The sequence below is a fragment of the Chenopodium album genome, chromosome 8, assembly GCF_948465745.1.
Source record: "Chenopodium album chromosome 8, dcCheAlbu1.1, whole genome shotgun sequence".
Taxonomy (NCBI): domain Eukaryota; kingdom Viridiplantae; phylum Streptophyta; class Magnoliopsida; order Caryophyllales; family Amaranthaceae; genus Chenopodium; species Chenopodium album.
Window position 1 is genome coordinate 738915 of NC_137841.1, and position 19061 is coordinate 757975.

Genomic DNA, 19061 nt, shown 5'->3' on the forward strand with positions numbered 1-19061 from the left:
GATTTAATTTAGAACACCTAAGGAAAAGTTTAGAACATCAGATTTAAAATTTAGAACATACGAGTAAAAATTTAGAACATAAAGAGTGTTCTCACATATGAAAAATTCTCACATAAGAAAAATTCTCACAAGAGCCTTCCCCTATATATATATATATATATATATATATATATATATATATATATATATATATATATATATATATATATATATTTTCAGTTGATTTGTTAAGTAGTGTAAAGATTTAGTCTGATCATTTACTCTATCATGGTCTCTTGTTATGTATTTTGCCTAGAGCTGTCAAAAGCTAACCCGACTCGAAATACCGATCCTAACCCGATCTATTAACCGATCCGTCTGAACTCGGAAAAATGGTGACCCGAACCCGACCTAACCCGACCTGAAACCAACCCTAGACCCGAGTTGGTCCGAGTATTTGAGATCCGAACCCAAACATTAACCGACCTAGAGATTACCCGACCCGAATGTAACCCATAAATTATTGACCTGAACCGAAAACGACCTGAACCGAAATTGACCCAAACCCGTTTTAACCCGTCAAAACCCGAATTCAACTCGACTTGTTCCTAACCCGACCCGAATTCAACCTGACGTGTTTCTAACTCGACTCGAATTTAACCCGACCAGTTACAAACCCGACTCAAATTTCAACCCGACCTATTACAAACCCGACCCGAATCAACCCGACTTGCTATTGACCCGACCCAAATTCAACCCGACTTATTATTGAATCAATATGTATAGGTCGTTATCTCATGTTGGTATTGGAATGGAAATTGAATCCTAACTCTACTCCTTCAATATTGCACTTTTTTGAATTTTAAGAGGTTAGTTTCACAACATGTTTTTAGGGACGAATTTTAGGGAGATAACATGTTTTCCGCAAATTATTAACTTCTTTTATCATTCCTTTTTGTCATCCCTTATTCCCTTGCTATATTTGTCTTTTGTATCTCACAACTACTACTTTGACATGGACTTGGAGTTGTGATGCAAAAATGGTTGACTCCAAGTCAAACGTACCATCTTTTTTTAGACTTTTTGCTTGCAATGTGCTGTAAGTGTCTTACTGTCTTCTTGAAATTTTGAGATGTATTTTCATTACCTATTTTCACTTTGAACATCTTCACTTATTATTATGGAAAAATTGCTCCCATTAATCTGAACTTTGTCTCATCCACCCAAATTAATTCCAACTTTGGATTATTATCTATCACTCCCAACTTTAGGGGGTATTAATTTCTATTGCACTCAACTTACCTGAAACCGGTTAATCGGGTCAATATTTGTGTGTTAGATTTTTTTGGACATGTGTCACTACATGAATGGTCAAAAAAAAAAATTAAAAACAAAAAAAAATCCCTAGCCAACCAAAATGGCAGCCACCGTTAATGGCAGCGGGATTGGGGGGAGGATAAAGGAAGGGAGGCCGGATTTGGGTTGGAAACGAAGGGAAAGGGGGCGAAAACGACGGGGAGGGGTCGGAAAACGGCGGGGGAGAGGGGAGTGACGAAGGAAACAAGGGTGGGGGAGGGGTTTTCGGGGGTGGGGAAAGGGAAAGGGTGAGTTTCGAGGGAAGGGGGAGGGGTTTTCGGGGGTGGGGAAAGGGAAAGGGTGAGTTTCGAGGGAAGGGGGAGGGTTTTGCGGAGGTTTCCGTGAGCGAGGGAGGGGTTTTCGGGGGGTGGGGGAAGGGAAAGGGTGAGTTTCGAGGGAAGGGGGAGGGTTGTGCGGCGGTTTCCGGGAGCGATGGAGGGGCTTTCGGGGGTGGGGAAAGGGAAAGGGTGGGTTTCAAGGTAGAAGGATGGGCGGCGGCTTCCGACAGCAGGGGAGGGGTTTTTTGGGGGTGGGGGTGTGGTGGCAGCCGTTGGGCATGGGTGGTTTGTGGGGTTTTTTTAAATAAATAAATAGTCAATCATACGCTGACACGTGTCTAAGTAAGCTGCTGCATCAGGTTATATAACCTGTTGGGTGCAACAAAAATTAATACCCCCTAAAGTTGGGAGTGATAGATAATAAACGAAAGTTGAGATTATTTTCGACGGACGAGGCAAAGTTCAGATTAATGGGAGCAATTTTTCCTATTATTATATCAAAATATCAATTTCATGGCTCTCTCTTGAGTTCTAAAGTCAAGTCATGTATTTGTGAGTGAAGTTAAGGCAAGTTGTTAGTAAAATCAAGTAACATGCTTCTTTGCTTTGACTTTTGGTGGGAAAAGAAAATGTTTTATTTATTTATTTATTATTTAAACACGGATGGAGTATAAAACTAATTGTGTCTATTTTATAACAAAAACTTTTGCATGCCCCCGGTTTACAATAATTTTATTGTACATCGAATATTTTGCGAAAAGTGACCCTTTTGTTTTTTTTTTTACAAAACTGACCCATATTTTCATAAAAGTGATCCTTTTTCACAAAAGTGACCCATTTTTTTCACAAAAGTTACCCTTTTTTACCCACAAAAATTATCATTTTCATGCATAAAAGTCAAAGCAACTCTTTAATGCACAAAAGTGACCAACCCCATAAAATCACATAAGCTACCCTACAAAAATTACTTGTAATTTTTTTTTTGAGTAAAACACTGAAAAATTAATGAATTTAATTAAAAATATACGAATAAAAAGATTTTAAAAAAATCAGAAATAAATCAAACAAGTTCAATTTCGCCGTTTAGATTAGTAGAATTGTCTTCTTCTTCATAAGCTTAAAATTTACCATTTTAATCTACAACTGAAGAAGTAAAAAAGAATACTCAAATTTGATGGAAGAAAAAGATTGCTTGAACCACCAAAGAAAATGGAAGAAAGAAGTACAATAGTTCATCAATGGAGAGGATCGAGAGAGGAAAAATCCAGGAGAATTGAAAGAATCTTTGAAAGTAGGGAAATGAGGTAAAAGAAGTACAGTGAGGGGATGAGAGAAAATGGAATATAGAGTAAAAAAAATGAGTTACTCACAAACCCACACTTGCTTTATACGGTCCGATTTACAATGAATTTATTGTAAACCGGCTTTTTTTTAAAAGTTTGTGATTTTATAATGTGTCCCGTCAAAAAAAAATATTTTATAATATAGAAAAAAATTAACCGATCATTATTATTTATCATTAAAATAAGTAAAATAATATAGTACTTCATAGTTACTCTGTATTTATCAAACGACAAGTCGATAATGGCTAGAGAGAGAATGAGCATTTTTTTTTTGGCTCACTGATGTGAGTGCTCTAAGGGCTAGCTACTATTCTACGGAGTAGTATTCTTTACAGTGACACAGTAGAAAAAAGGGTCTCCTAATATATATACTTCGTATTTTTTTTTTCTTACATTTAAAAAACCAAAATAAGATAGGAAGACTCTTGATTCCTACACGTGCTTTGTACTCCGGATTCCGGAGCAAAGAAGTTACGGTTGAATACAATTCAAGTTTGCCGTCAAAGTCAATATGTCATCTATGGACTTTATTTTTAAATCTACTACTCTAGTATTATCATTTCCTGGAAATTATCTTTACAACAACAAAAATAAATAATAAATTGCTTCCTTTTTTTGTGTGAAGAAGGGAAGTCATGCTTCCACCAATGATTAAGGTGTGAACAGTTGAATGAACCTTTACTTATTCAAATTGATTTTGCAGAAAGGCTACAATCACTCAAAAGGTAACGCTAAGTTTGTAATTTTTTTTTCTTTGTTATTAATTTATATAATTGTATCTTTATTCAATCTCCATTGTTACCTCTTTGCTGAATAGTTGAAGGCTTGAAGCTACCTACTTTAATTGTCACTAGCCTTGTTTGGTGAAAAGCTGGTAGCTTATAGATGAATTTGAATATGTTAACTGATTTGACTAACTTAGGGCCTGTTCTCATACGTTTATTTTCAATTTAGCTCAGCTTCTAATTTCGTTCTCTTATAAAATATTCATTTTAATTCAATTCAGTTCAGCTGAGTTCAGTCTATGAGAACATACCCTAGTTATATTAACTCATTTGATTAGCTTATTATATAAAAAAGTGTTTGATAAACGACTATTCTCTCCGTCCCATGATTAATGTACAAGGAATCTTCCCATTTCCTTAAAACCCGTGCTTTTAAGAGTTATTTGCCTGTATTACCTAATAACTTTTTGGGTATATAAAATTTCCTATTATATAGACATAGGCATAGTTTAGTGTTAAGAATTATCTACATTATAGTTTAGTGTCAATATTCCCTCAATGTGATTTGGCTCCATATCACCGTTATTTTCATCCTTATGTCTCACCCTCTGTATTATCACTCAAAAGTCAAAACTCTTCATACGTAGAATGTAACTTCTAATAATTGCACATTAAAGTACAATTTAATTTGTAAGAAATCAATCACATACTAAATGGTTGTTTCCTTGCATGCTATTTTTCTATATTCAATACCAATTAAGCAATCATACATAATAATATCTACAAGTTTTTAAACTTAAGGTAATTTCAATACACGGAGCATCGCCCGAGCCACAATCTAGTTAATTAATTGTTAAAACTATAGCTATATGGTTAGATTGTTATGGAAATAAATGTACTAATGTTTTTTTTGGTATAATCTTGTACATTAATTTTTGTAATGAGATATTATAATACTCCATATTGAATAAATAAATTTTATTGAATAACTACTAGTTATTCTAAGAATTAAGATATTTAAATATACAAATTTTTGTTATTGCAAAGCCTAAATTATTACTTTGAAGTAAAAGCCCATTAGATGAACTTTATTTTACAAAACAAGGAATATAAAAAGTAAAAAACCTTCAACCGTACCGGCAGTACCGGACACGCACACCCCAGCCATCTTCTTTCTCCTTTTACTAATTTAATTCCACAGAACAACTTTTACCAAAATAATTTTATAAATGTCCACTTTTGATTTGCATGCAACAAAATCATGGATCTTCTTAATATTTCAGGTATTCCCCTTTTCTCTTTTAATTTCTTTTTATTTCAATTTTATTACTGTAGAAATAATTTTACTTATTAGTCAATTTTTTTATGAAGTAAACTGTTTCAGATTTTTGAGCATTCATTTTAGAGTTTATAATTGTTTTTTTTTTCTTTTCAAATTTTGAATTTCGTTTATCTCTTTTAGGCGTTTTCTCCTTTATTAATGGAGTTTTCAATTGAATTTAGATTGTTATTTATCTCTAATTAAGTGGACAATGTTCTAAAATTGGATCTAGATTTCAATCAGCTCTTATAAAACGTTGCTAAACCCGAGGTTTAGGTGATCATATGCAACCAGCCTTTAACATCTGCGGTTAGTCTGTTACCAAATACCAAACACTAGACCTGGCATTTTAGCAATCCCGACCCAGACCCGACCCGAATGACCCGACTTGAGACTTAAAATTGACCCAAAAACATCGACCAGAAACCCGAAATCGACCCTACCTGACCAAACCCGAAATCAACCCTACCTGACCAAATTAACCTGTGATTGTACTCGACCCGAAGTTGACCTATTATCCAAAATGATTCAACCTGAAATTGACCCGACCTAAAGTTGACTCGACTTGAAGTGTTTGACCCGAAATATCCTAAACTAAAATTAACTTATAATTGAACTAAAAATGCACAAAATACCAGTTAATTAATTTGATAAATAAATTTGTTTATCAAATGGAAAACTTGTATATAAATCAAGTTTTATTTACCATTTTACCATTTGATAAACAAATTTTGTTTATCAAATTGATTAGCTGGGCTACCTCTTAAAAATGTTTAGTGCCAAAAATGACTCAAATTGCTCATCTCTATCCCAAGCTCATAAATTGTATTGATTGTTCTTATTATAATAATGACAAATATATAAAATTATTGATAAGCTTGATATACAAATGGAACAACCCGATTTTGACCCCACCCGAATATGACGTGAACGCACTCAACCTGAAAATGGTATGAACAAATTAATCCCGACTTGATATTGACCCAACCCTAACTCGACCCAATACATGAACCGATTCATACCCAAAACCCAAATTGACCCAATCCAGACTTGACCCGAATGGCCCGTTTGCTAGGTCCAACAAACACCCACAATTAGCTAACAAACTTGGTCAACCCTCTAATTTGAGGCCTATCTGCTGAATTTCGCTCAATCCGCTGAACACCAAACACCCCCACTATTTTTTTTAGCATAAATAATTTTTGATGGCTTCTAGAATAATATCATGATTTCCAATTACAATTTTCTAAATTTCCAAAATATTTCAATTTTAATTCCCTATAAATCTTTTTGGGTGATGTGTAGAAATTAAGCTAATGAGATTTAACATAATGATTGAATTTGTGACAGATCAAGGTCAGAAGGTGACTCAATTAGCAAATATTGGCAGAGACTATGGAGAGAACAACACACATGCTTACTCGCTTGAAAAAGAAAATGACTCATCAAAAGGTATTTAAGATTTAACTAATACTCTGGCAAAAGATAAAGTTTGATTGAAAAGAGCTTTTCAATAATCCTATAAATTTTAGCTGTTGTGGGGTGTGGTTGATGCAGGTAGGAGACAAATACATAATTTTCAGTGGAAGCAAAGAAAACTTTGTTAGGAATGGAGCATGGGTACTTGAAGAAAGCATTACTTTGTTTCATGGTAGGGCGAATCCTATTCGCCACTTTTCAGTTGATGATCTCAACAACATGAATGGGGAAGAATTTTTGTGTCATAGAGATGGATACTATGACTTGTACCAAGGTTCTTGGGAGGGAAGAGTTGTATTGGTAAAAAGACCTCGTTGTGGAACTTTTGGTAGTGATAGAGAAAGCATTTTGCGTGAAATTGTGGTAGCCGCACAAATGGCTAGTCATAACAATGCCCATAAAATATTAGGATGTTGCCTTGAGACTGAATCCTCTGTTCTTGTTTATGAGTGGGTGGCAGAGGAAACTCTTCATGATCGTATATTTGTTGATGATGCGAATCAAAGCAAAGCAGTATTAGAGTGGAAGGATAGGCTAAGGATTGCGTGGGAGATATCTCATGCTGTTGCCTACCTTCATACGGCATTTCCTAGGCCTATCATTCACAAGCACTTGAAACCTTCTAATGTGTTCTTGGACCAACACAATGCTGCCAAATTAGGAGACTATAGTCTAACTGTATCTATTCCTGAGGGTAAAGAATTTGTTGAAGATATAGCAATATCAGGGACTTTTGGCTTTATTGAACCTGAATATATGAATAGTGCAAAAGTAGCTAAGAGTACGGATGTGTTTTCGTTTGGTATACTATTTCTTGTGCTCTTGACAGGAAAGAGGCCTATTTCAGGAGGGGAATTTAATTTTGATGTAAATTCATGGGTACAGAATCGCATAAAAAACAATTGTGTCAATGAGATTGTAGATCCTGCAATTACTAGAAATGGAGTGACAAGTATTGAGGACCTCCAGCTGAGAGCATCTGCACAGCTTGCACTCAGGTGCATCACATCAGAAGCAGACTATAGGCCAACAATTGTGGAGGTTGCAACTGAGCTTAAGAACATGATTACATCCCCTGAATCTATCCCTACCGCCACTAATTTTCAGGTTTATAATTCTGACCTTTATCACATGCTTGCTTCATCCTCGTTTAGCTTTAAGCCTTTTTTTTTCTTTTTTTTGACACTGAGCTTTAGAACTTTAAGCTATATAATAATAGTAAGAACCAAGGCTAAAATGAGAATTAGAACTAATCTAGACCCTAAGATCATGTTGTTTGGACATTTCACATGCTTCCCATGTCATTAGTGGCATTTTCATAATATTTCAATAAACATCATCTTCTACTGCATGTGCTGCTAGCTAACATCTATCTTTAATTAATAGAAAATGTTACTCTCTTGAATATATCATGTTTTCAACAACTCCAATCGATGACTCCTTCCTCCTTTTGATGATTACAATTTCAAGCTAATGCATTTGTCTCCTTGACTTGATTACGTAAGCTTATACATGCATTATTTAAAGCTTAGAAGAACAGTTTATTGTGTTTGAGTTATCCTAGGTTTAATTAGAGTTACAACTGAACAAATATACCGCAAATCCAATACACCAAAGCTTTTACTAAATACCTTAAAAATGAAGCAATTTGTATGACATGCAGTATGGAGATTGTTAATTTGGTTGTTGCAGGAGAATGGCCTATACTGGATTTTTCGTGGAAGGGAGGAATATATCATGCACAATGAAACTTGTTTGCTTAAAGAAAACATCTCCTTATTTCATGATAGTGCACACCCTATTCGCCACTACTTCTCAATTCATGAGCTTAACAACATGAATGTGGAACTTGGTGAGGTTTCCCGGTACTGTTACCGAGGTACTTGGGAGGGGAAAGCTGTTTTGGTAAAGCTGTCAAGTTATTCAGATGAGATCCAAAGGAGTTTTGTACGTGAAATTGTGGTTGCCACACAGATGGCTACTCACAATAATGTTCAAAAATTACTAGGGTGTTGCCTTGAGACTAAACTTCCTGTTCTTGTTTATGAGTGGGTGGCAGCCGAAACTCTAGAAGATCTTATTTTACTTAAAGATAAGAACCACAGCAAACTACCCTTCTTAGAGTGGAAGGATAGACTAAGGATTGCGTGGGAGATATCAGATGTTGTTTCCTACCTTCACACAGCTTTTTCCAAGCCCATCATTCATGGATCTTTGGAGCCTAAAAATGTTTTTTTGGATCAAGACAACTCTGTTAAGTTGTCCAACTTTTATTCTGCTTCCAAGGGTGAAAATTTTGTGTTTCGGACTTGGAGGCCTTGTTATTCGCCACCTGAGTATTACTGCAGAGCTCTGGCGGCAGAGTGTACAGATGTGTATTCATTTGGCATGCTGTTTCTTGTGCTACTAACAGGAAAGAAAACATTTTTTCTATCTACTAGCAAAGGTGAGCAATATGACGAGTGGACTAATTTAGTTGACTGGATAACAAAAAAAGTCAGATTGGGGCACATTAATGAGATTGTAGATCCTGCAATTGCTAAAAGTGGAGTGGCGACAACTGAACTGAGTGCATCTATAGAGCTTGCACTTAGATGCACAACTAGTCTCCTAAACAGTAGGCCAACCATGGTGGACATTGCAACTGAGCTCAACAACATCATTAGATCCCATGATTCTATCCCTAGTACAAGTAATTTTCAGGTATGGCTTTCATGACTAGAGTGCTTTTATCCAAGTTCATTAAGCTTAAAGGATACAAGGTTTATTATGGATGGTAAATGGTAATACTGTTTATAGCCCCTTAATGAAATCGAGGTATATTTTCACCAGAAAAATGAGAATGATAAAAAAAAGAGCGAGAGATAAAAAACATTTTCCACACAGAATTGCTTTTTTATGTTTGTAATTATATTTGAACTCGGAATCGAAAACTCTAATAATCTTATTTGGTTCCTTTAGTTGAGCTTGAAAGACAAATTATATAATATGGAATAAGAATTTGTTTTTTACTATCCTGAAGTGTGCTTCTCATAAGACTGTGTGTGTGTGTGTGTGTGTGTGTGTGTGTGTTTGTGTGTGTGTACTTGTTTGTTGTTTGTTGTTTTTGTGTGTGTTGTGTGTTGTGCGTGTGGGTGCGGGTGTGGGCGCGTGTGTACATGTGGCATTAGAAGTGTGGTTCTATGACATAGAGAAATTACAAATCAAAAAGGGATTTGATGGACATTACAAATTTACTATCGTGATTCTTGTAGATTAAAAGAATTTGATAGGGCAAAATTCCTAAGATCAAACTGGTATGCCATTCATGCTTCTTTACAGTACGAGAACAGATTGACAGTGAAATCTAAAGCATTAGCTGTAAGAAGGTACTCCCTAATCCCATATTCTGGGGGAAATGCTACGGGCGCATAGCAACAGGAACTACATTACTTTATAATTTTCATCGGTGGTTGCAGGGAGAGGGCATGTACATGATTTTCCGAGGAAGCAAAGAATATTACATGCAGAATGAATCATTTATATCTGAAGAGAGCAATTCCTTGTTTCCTGGTAGAATGAACCCTATCCGTTACTTTTCAGTTGATGAGCTTTGCAAAATGAAAGTGGAATATCATAGAATTTTCTGGAATGAAGATTGCAACTGGCATCAAGGTTCTTGGGAAGGGAATGTTGTTTTGGTAATGCTGCCAGAAAGTGTTGCTTCTGATGAGATACGAATGCGTTTTCTGCGTGAAATTTTGGTTGCGACACAGATGGCAAGTCATAGTAATGTTCAAAAACTAATAGGATGTTGCCTTGAGACCGAATATCCTGTTCTTGTTTATGAGTGGGTGACTGAGGAAACACTTAATGATCGGGTATTATTCAATGATGAGAATCAAACCAATCCAATATTAGAGTGGAAGGAAAGGCTAAGGATTGCCTGGGAAATATCACATGTAGTTTCACATCTTCACAATGCTTTTTCAAGACCGATCATTCACGGCTACTTGGAAACTGATAATATTTTCTTGGACTTGGATAACATTGTCAAGTTGTCCAACTTTAGTCGATGTATATCTATTCCTGAGGGACAAACCTTTGTGGAAGACTTTGGAAGACGTAGCATTTATATGGAACCTGGAAAGGATGAACGCATCAGAGTGGCAGAGTGTACAGATGTGTATTCATTTGGTATCCTTTTTCTAGTGCTCTTGACAGGGAAGTCTGCTGATTGGGTAAATAAAGAATTCAGAAAAATTCCCTCAAGTAACATTGTAGTAGATCCTGCAGTCGCTAAAAACGGTGTGGTCACCGCTGAAATGGCTGCTTCTATAAAGCTTGCCCTCAGGTGCGTTACAAAAAGAGACAAACGGCCAACCATGGTGCATGTTGCAACTGAACTTGAGAAAATCATCAGATCGTCTGATCTTCCAAACAACGGTTTCTCTCTACTGCGGGGCTGCCTTCTTAATTGATCTATTCTGATTTCCTCATGATTTCATGAATAGCCGAGTTAGATTGCTCTCTTTGTTTGATCTTCCTGTTTCAGGTATACCTGACATTTGATTGACAATTTAACATACAATAATTACTACCTATACCAGATTTTAATTTAAATCAGCAAATTAAATATACACATATATATATATATATATATATATATATATATATATATATATATATATATATATATATATATATATATATATATATATATAAGACTATTGAGTATTGACTGTTCTGCTAAATTCATGACTGTATTTCCAGTAAACTAAAGACTTGGTTTTAAAAACGTCATTGCCTTGTGAATTATGATAGTTGACTTGAACTAAATCTCATCTTATTCGATTTGTCATGTCCACACTTGTCATTTCTACAGAGGATGAAACAACAATTGGATGTTTTCTTTCAGGTGACTTAAGGATTTGATCTGTTTGAGCTGCTACAGGAAGGAGATCTTAAAATCCGAAGTCAATCATAATTTCCCGGCGATGACTTGGTTGAAAAGGTACAATATTTCATTTCCATGTCTTTGATGTCCTTTAACTTGTGGATGTATCTGAATTCTTCATTATGTATTCAGTATTTTTCTAGCTGACTTCCTAATTAAGTAGTGTAAAGACTATGGTCTAATCATTTTCTCTATCATGGTCTCTTTTTCTGTGTTTTTCCGGTGTGTATTTCTTGAACTAATGTATTAATTAAGACAGACAACTATGCAATCAGAGAAGAAAGAAACCCCAGGATCAAATGGTATGAAACTCCATATTCATTTAACTTTTTAATGATTAGACCAATGACATTTGATAATTCAACTGGTTGATGCAGAGAACAGACAAATACAAAATCTTCCAAGGGAGTGATAAAAACTTTATACGAAATGGAGCAAAAGTACTAGAAGAAAGTATTGCCTTGTTTCATGGCAAGGCCAACCCTGTCCGATACTTCTCAGTTGATGAGCTCAACAACATGAATGTGGAACATGATCGGATTTTTGTTAGTAGCTGCTTTTATATGTGCAGGGGATTTTGGAAGGGGAGAGTTGTATTGGTAAAGCTGCAGAATAGTGATAATGAGGACACTAAATTGGGGTTTTTACGCGAAATTGCAGTTGTTGCACAAATGGCTACTCATTATAATGTGCACAATATACTAGGATGTTGCCTGGAGACTACATCTCCTGTAATTGTGTATGAATGGGTGGCTGCTGAAACTCTTAAAGATCGAATAGTACTCAAGGATGAGTACCAAAACAAACCAGTATTGGAGTGGAAAGACAGACTGTGTATTGCGTGGGAGATATCTTATGTTGTTTCCAAACTCCACACAGCTTTTCCGAGGCCTATAATCCACAGGTGCTTGGCACCCCAATATGTGTTCTTGCAACAGGATAACACTGCCAAATTATCCAACTTCAGTGCTTCTATTTCTATTCCCGAAGGTGAAGAATATGTCCAAGGATGTAGCGTAAAAGGGGCTATTGGCTATATAGCACCAGAATGTCAGATGGATGGAAAAGTGGCAGAGATTTCGGACGTGTACTCATTTGGTGTGCTTTTTCTTACGCTCTTGACCGGAAAATCCCCTTATCTCTACACTCGCACAGGAGATGGAAATGATGAGATGACCACGCTAGTTATCTGGGCACAAAATGGCTTTAACGACAATTATGTTAACACTATTGTAGATCCTGTAATCACTAGGAACGGAGTGACAACCATAGAGGACCTTCAGCTGAGGGAATCGATACAGCTTGCACTCAGATGCATAGCAGAAGATGGAGACAGTAGGCCAACAATGATGGAGATCGCTACTAACCTGAAGAACATGATTAGATCTCCTGGAAATTAAAGGCATGACCTTCAAGACAAGTGTATACATGCATATTAAATCACCTGTAATAAGAGGTTATCATTAGTTGTTGATACACAATTGTGATTTAGGCATTGTAATGAACCATTTTTAGTGCTATCTGCTATGTTAGCATACCAAATAGCAGTACATATATTCTTCCAGGTGATAAATGATTGAGTAAAGTTTTAAATTTTTTTTCTCTCTTTTCAAATTAATTGATACATGCATAGAAAATGTAGAGAAAATGTGGAACCTAGTTTGAGAGAAAATGTAGAGAAAAAATTAATTAAAGAGGTACAAAGCAACTAATTTGGAGCACCCCATATAGAAAAATGAGTCAAGTAAATTGGGATGAAAGGGTAGTTCATGCATAGAACTAAGCCTTACCAAGATCATTCTTGAAGAAAAAAAAAAAAAACCATCATTCTCACCAAAACAAACAAAAACAACGGTTTAATAATTCAGCCAATAACACTTTATAATTGAAAGATGAGTTTTCCTTTCAAATCTCTCCATTGTTGGAGAGATTAATTTCTTAACAATTTAATCCTTCAATTTCTCTCCTCTTTAATTCTATTCCTCCCTCATATCCAGGGGCGGACCCATGAAAGAACAAGGGGGGACCATTGTCCCCCCACTTTCGGAAAAAAAAAAAAAAAAAACAGAGAAAAAAAAAATTTTAGGAAAAAAAATAAAACTGGAAAAATAGATATATAAAATTGAGTGTAAAAATAAATAAGAAGTTTGCCTTAGCTAAGTTGGTCGTGGGCTAAAAAAATATGTCAAAGGGGCCTAATTTCTAGTTTACCTAGATTAGGGTTCGAATCCCCCTAGTAACATCATTCATTTTTTTAATCCGTTAGGGGCGTACCATGTCCACGTGTCACCATATTATTGGGTTTTGTTTTTTTATTTGTTAATTTATTTATTTTATTACCCTATAATATGGTAACACGTGGACATGATAGGCCCCACTAACGAATTTATGGACAGAATCCGTTAGTTGGCGGTGATTGGTGGTAAATGTCAATTTTCATTTTTTTTTATGTGGTGATAAAATAAAACTTTTTTTTATGGAGGTGGTAAAAGCAATTAAGTTGTTTTTTAGAGGTGGTAAAAATAAAAAATTTCTTTATTTTAACCAAACCACTCGACCACTCCCTTATTCCTATTTCTCAACCACGAGGCACGAACCACCACCCACGCGACCACGAGTCACGGACTGCAGCGAGAATCTTCGGCAAATGTTTGCTAAGAAATTAACATCACAAGATAATATGGCATTCGAATCCCCCTTGTAACATCACTCCTTTTTTTTTGGGGGGGTGTTTTATTTCAACCATACCACTCGACAACTCACTTATTCCTATTTTCCAACCAAACCCAAATTACTTGTATTGTGTACTTGTTTTTTTTAAAATAGGTTGATGTTAGTTGAATTATCGAAATTGTCCCCCCATTGTCAAATTTCTAGGTCCGCCACTGCTCATATCTTATCCAAATGAAAGATAGTTCATCCCTACATTTCATTTTCCTTTCTTACCCTCCATTTCTTTCGATCCAAACAAAGTGTAAAAGTATACATTTTGTGAGTTACAACCTTAACTTTTGTAAATTACAACAAAAAAAATAACCTGACATTTTAAACTACCAGCTGAAATTGCTACTTTCACTGGGATATGACGTCATTATATTCCAAATGAATTAATGTCAATATGTCATCATAGTCCCGTAAAAGTGGTCGTTCTGCAAAATTGACAATGGTTTACAATTAATGGTTTAAACTGCAAAATTGGTACTTTAACCGTTTGTAATTGACAAATTTCCTCGTACTTTATACTTCTATTCAAAGTTAATGCAAAGTCCTATAACTGTTTCAAACCAAAACACCTTGAATCTAAGACAACATCAGATTGCACGATACATCCATGATCCATTGATTCAATTACAATCACAGCAGCTTCTTTTGCCATAAATTTCTTCTCCAACTGAAATTCTTCAGTATCTTCTCTTCTTGTTTATCTTCTTCATTTCAATTTTCTCTCTTACTTTGGTTGATATTCTGCTTTAGGTGTACTGGATTTTCAGAGTTGCGACTGAGAAGCAGCAGCAATTTCCTGGAATATCCAAAAAAAAAACGCTGATTCTGCCTCCTTCTGCATTGAATTGTTACATGATGGCAGGATGAAATACAGCCCACTGACGACAAATTGAACAGTGATCATCCAGACCTTCAGTAGCTGAAACAAGCAGCAACCCACATCAAGACATGTGAAATTTAAATGCAAGCATCAGCTAATCAAAATATAAAGGGATCAGAAGAGAAACTGTAAATGATCTTACATTCCAAAATGCAAAATTCCCCATCACTGAAGCGAAAAGACTTCACGACATCACCAAAAAACAGCTTCATAGAACCATCATCAGAGTTGTCCGGATTCACAAGCTGAGCCTTGAAGTTGCAGTGGAACCTATAGGTACCAAAACTTACGGGGACAACATTGGTTTCTAAAGCTTCGACCAATTCATACTCTGTGCCATGTTTCTTGTTATAAACATCCAACGCAATTTCTGCATAGACTTGTTTTCTTACATCCTCAAAGTACTCGGGTGGAGATCGCCTTAACACGTTGTACATACCAGCACGTCGATGACAGTGAGCAAGATCAGGTGGACAAACTTCACAGCACCAGAAAATTGCTTTAGCAGCTGATACAGCAACAAAAATCGAAACCATAAGTAAGAGATCTTAAAAATAGAGCACACTCATCTGGAATTAGTTGTCATCTTGTCTAACCTCTCATGATCAAAGATAGGATATGACATCATATCATATCATATTACAAAATAAATAATAACCCTATCAGGTAACTAAATTCAAGGCCTATGAAATGAATTCATTATTAATCTAAGATGTGAACTTTTTTGAGCATCTGAAAATAGTACAGGTGATTTGAATATATGATATGCGAAATTTCACATGAAAAAGCACTGGCATGTACAAGAAGCAGGTAAAATAGGGCACAATGATAGCATTAAGAGATAAGTAATCAGCTTACGATCAATGATGCTGCAATACATATCACGTATTCCACTTTTCAAATAAACAAAGCTAGCGAAGAAGAGCTTTGGTTGAGCTGCGCGAGAACCATCCTTTCTAAGCTTGACAGCAGTGAAGTTGCAGTGAAAATGCACCCCATACTCATAGAGACGAGCACTAGACAGGGGTTCAACAAGCTTATATTCTGTACCATGTTTGTCATTGTAGAAGGCCAAGGCATTTTTTGCACAGAAAATACTTTGAGCCAATAGAAGCCCTTCTGGAAGCTTGCTCCTAGGATACAAATCTTTACATACACCCTCAAATGAAAACTTAAATTTCTTGTTGGTTGAGGGTGCATGAGTTGGAGGCTTCAGAGATGAAGCCTTCGTACAGTCACAGCCTTGAGCTTTCTCTTTATGAGAACCTTCAGATACAGGAGCGGTTGTCCCCTTTTTCTTAGTTAAACAAGTGCTTGATCCTTCTTTTACTATAGAGGTGCTTGCTCCCCTTTTTTTGGTTGATGGGCTGCTTGCTCCTTTTTTTCTGGTTTTATGGGTGCTTGCTCTTTTGATGCCCATGTAATCTTCTACTGCACCAACGTTGATTCTAGAGTATTCCGAGGAGTATTACAACAAGTCAATTATGTGAAAGTGCATCAAAAAGTAGTAAAATTACTAGTGTAGTAAAATAGCACTTGACTTTTCAGAATAGTTATTGTGAGGTATAAGCCATCAAACTTATAAATTTGACAATATTCCACAGATAAGAACCCTTTACTAGTCATATAAATTCCATATTATTCCTATGAAATCAATGATACATTATAACATATATGGTGTGTGTACACAATGAAATATTTATACATCTATTCTGGCTAAGGTGATAGTTTTTCTCCCAGATCCCACAATAATAAGCATGGCTATTAATATCACATGGGAGTCTTAATCATGATTGTGATCAATAGATTGACATACCCTCCAAATTTCAGCCGTGTGTAGTGACTAGCATCATCACCTACAGTGTGGGAAAATGTAATTCAAGGGGCTTAAACTGCATATACTTTATTGAAATCTAACCTTTGGAGACGAGTAAGAAACAACAATTTGCCTTCTGGTGTTAGTGTACTAAATGTTGCTTCCAAGACATAGCTTCATAGGCATAGTACAGGGGGCATTAGAAAATAATAAATGAATACAAAATAAAAAATTGAGCAAATAAATATAAGCTTAGTAAAAGCATAAATGAAGAAAGAAAGAAAATTCACCTAAAAACAAGCCCATCAACATTGATGTCATTGCTATTGCATTCTTGAGACAAAATTTTGTTAGCTAGCAGACGTAGATATAAAGCCACCACTTTGTTGCTGGCCGAGTATTCACATATAGCATGAGTTGGTGTGTTTACTTCAGTGATGTTCAAGTACTCTTGATTTGCCTTATGGATGATTCTAGTGTTCCAAATAGTATTACAAGTAGCCAATCACATGGATTCAAGTCAATTAGTAAAAATAAGTTACAGATTTCCACAATAATTAGAAGTGCAAAATTCGAATGAAAATCAAAAGGGGAAAAAAAATTGAATATCAATTAAAGAGTGAATGCGTGAGATAAAATCCAAACAGAACACATTATGAACTCTAGTATTATTATAAATTGAAGGACTACCGAGTATGATTTAAAATTTTAACTTACATGAACTACGGAGTAAATAGGATGTTATCGATTTACAAGGGAAACCTCGATTATTTCTACAAGGTAATATATTGGGGGTTCCTGACAGAGGACAATGCAAAAGTCAGCCTATACTAATTCTAATAAAATTTAAACCATGTGCCTCCTTGTGCTTCATTTTCCCTTCTTTATATACAAAGTTACAAACATATGTTTAAGTTGATACTTAATTTTAAAATAAAATGTCCAACTCTTTTCCTTCCTCGCCTTTTCCCCTCCAATTTTCAAAGGTTTCAACAGTAATTAAACAAAAATGTCTTTCATTATTTTATCTTATAAGATAAAAACTAACACCATTTATGCCAATGATTAGCAACCATCTCAAAATAATCAGAAATTCAGAAGTATGGAATAACTATAGTATAGCTTTGCGGCTTTGCCAATATAGTCTCACCTCACTCAAATGGATTGAGAATTCTCTCATAATTCGCAAGCACTTCAATCACACAAGCTTAAGACGAGAATTCTCTCATAATAGTTATAATTAATCGAAGTTACTCAGAAGTTGGGATTAAATTGAGAAATACGCCTATAATTTGGAATTTCCTTGTTAAGATTGCCTTAGTTGTAAAATTAAGGCATACAATTAGTACTCACAAGTGGCACAATTAAATATGATTATTAGAATACAGTTTCAATTATCAAAAACTCAACCCTATTTTTAAAAATAGAACAAAGATACTCGTATTAATTAATTCAGATAAAAGGAAGGCACCTTTGAAGACGAGACTTATAGCGTTCAAGTTTGCCTTTCACTTCCAAACTCAATACAAAACCCCTTCAGAAATAAGCATTAATTAGATTCAAAAAAATGTGGAAAGGGTAAGACAGATATAATATAAGGACGAGTCTATATTTTCCGATATCTCATATTTCTAACACGAGCGGCAAAATCAAGAAAGAGAAAAAAGATGAAAAGAATTTACCATCTGAGAATTTCAGAGAGAACGACATCCTTACTGAAACCGTTGCCATAACAGTCAGGGTGACGGTGGCCATATACATACATATCGAAATTCATCATCGCCATATTTCACAACCTCTAATCAACAAATTTTAAAACATTAATTAAAAGTGAACAATTTCACAACTACAATCAACAATATTACTCCCTCCGTTTCACAATAATGCTCCTACTTTAATCAACATTGTTTCGCAAAAAATTCTAAACAAGAACGTCATTATGGAACGGGGAGTGCAACTTAACTTACAATTTTAAGTCTTCAATCAACCATATAACAACATCAAATAATAAATTACAACTTCAAAATAATTTAATCCCAAACCTGAATTGAAGAGCAGAAAATCTGACCGCCGACAACCAATCGCCTTTGAGGGGTCAGAGAGAGAGAGCAAAGAGCAGAGTGATACTACGTATTTTTTTTACGAGAGAGCAGTGAGATTTGGTATACTTCAATTTTTATCAAAAACAATGAGGGGGTGTTTGGCAAGTGGGAATTGGGCGTGA

General features: G+C 35.4%; 3 protein-coding genes across 5 annotated transcripts; 2 read left to right on the forward strand and 1 right to left on the reverse strand.

Annotated features, from left to right (window-relative positions):
- Positions 1-4833: 4833 nt before the first annotated feature.
- LOC145641501 (uncharacterized) lies at positions 4834-11475 on the forward strand. 2 transcript variants are annotated; one of them, XM_081692322.1, is made up of 5 exons: positions 4834-4964; positions 6353-6454; positions 6560-7588; positions 8174-9184; positions 11379-11475. In XM_081692322.1, exons 2-5 carry the CDS (start codon positions 6398-6400, stop codon positions 11385-11387), a joined length of 2106 nt encoding a protein of 701 aa, XP_081548448.1. In that variant the 5' UTR covers positions 4834-4964; positions 6353-6397; the 3' UTR covers positions 11388-11475. The 2 variants fall into 2 exon arrangements, with proteins under 2 accessions (XP_081548448.1, XP_081548447.1); XM_081692321.1 differs by lacking the exon at positions 11379-11475 and adding an exon at positions 9736-9873.
- LOC145641502 (non-functional pseudokinase ZED1-like) lies at positions 11196-13000 on the forward strand. 2 transcript variants are annotated; one of them, XM_081692323.1, is made up of 3 exons: positions 11196-11474; positions 11677-11719; positions 11795-13000. In XM_081692323.1, exons 1-3 carry the CDS (start codon positions 11458-11460, stop codon positions 12815-12817), a joined length of 1083 nt encoding a protein of 360 aa, XP_081548449.1. In that variant the 5' UTR covers positions 11196-11457; the 3' UTR covers positions 12818-13000. The 2 variants fall into 2 exon arrangements, with proteins under 2 accessions (XP_081548449.1, XP_081548451.1); XM_081692325.1 differs by lacking the exon at positions 11196-11474 and having other exon boundaries at positions 11621-11719; positions 11802-13000.
- A 1585-nt stretch (positions 13001-14585) lies between these two features.
- On the reverse strand, positions 14586-18958 carry LOC145642531 (uncharacterized). The gene is made up of 8 exons (XM_081693737.1): positions 18880-18958; positions 18520-18635; positions 18309-18371; positions 17128-17310; positions 16940-17011; positions 15880-16469; positions 15164-15529; positions 14586-15060 (listed from the first exon to the last, which is right to left on the reverse strand). The coding sequence occupies exons 2-8, from the start codon at positions 18621-18623 to the stop codon at positions 14990-14992; spliced, it is 1449 nt and encodes a 482-aa protein (XP_081549863.1). The 5' UTR covers positions 18624-18635; positions 18880-18958; the 3' UTR covers positions 14586-14989.
- Positions 18959-19061: the final 103 nt, after the last annotated feature.

Bases quoted from the DNA above. Each gene is read 5' to 3' on its own strand.
- LOC145641502 (XM_081692323.1), top strand. The intron at 11,720-11,794 runs GTATGAAACTCC...TGGTTGATGCAG, and splicing joins AGAAACCCCAGGATCAAATG to AGAACAGACAAATACAAAAT.
- LOC145642531 (XM_081693737.1), bottom strand. From the start codon at position 18,623: ATGGCGATGATGAATTTCGATATGTATGTATATGGCCACCGTCACCCT. The intron at 18,372-18,519 runs GTAAATTCTTTT...TTATTTCTGAAG, and splicing joins CTCTCTGAAATTCTCAGATG to GGGTTTTGTATTGAGTTTGG. The intron at 17,012-17,127 runs GTGAATTTTCTT...ATGCCTATGAAG, and splicing joins GTTGATGGGCTTGTTTTTAG to CTATGTCTTGGAAGCAACAT.
- LOC145641501 (XM_081692321.1), top strand. From the start codon at position 6,398: ATGGAGAGAACAACACACATGCTTACTCGCTTGAAAAAGAAAATGACT. The intron at 6,455-6,559 runs GTATTTAAGATT...TGGTTGATGCAG, and splicing joins AGAAAATGACTCATCAAAAG to GTAGGAGACAAATACATAAT. The intron at 7,589-8,173 runs GTTTATAATTCT...TGGTTGTTGCAG, and splicing joins CTACCGCCACTAATTTTCAG to GAGAATGGCCTATACTGGAT.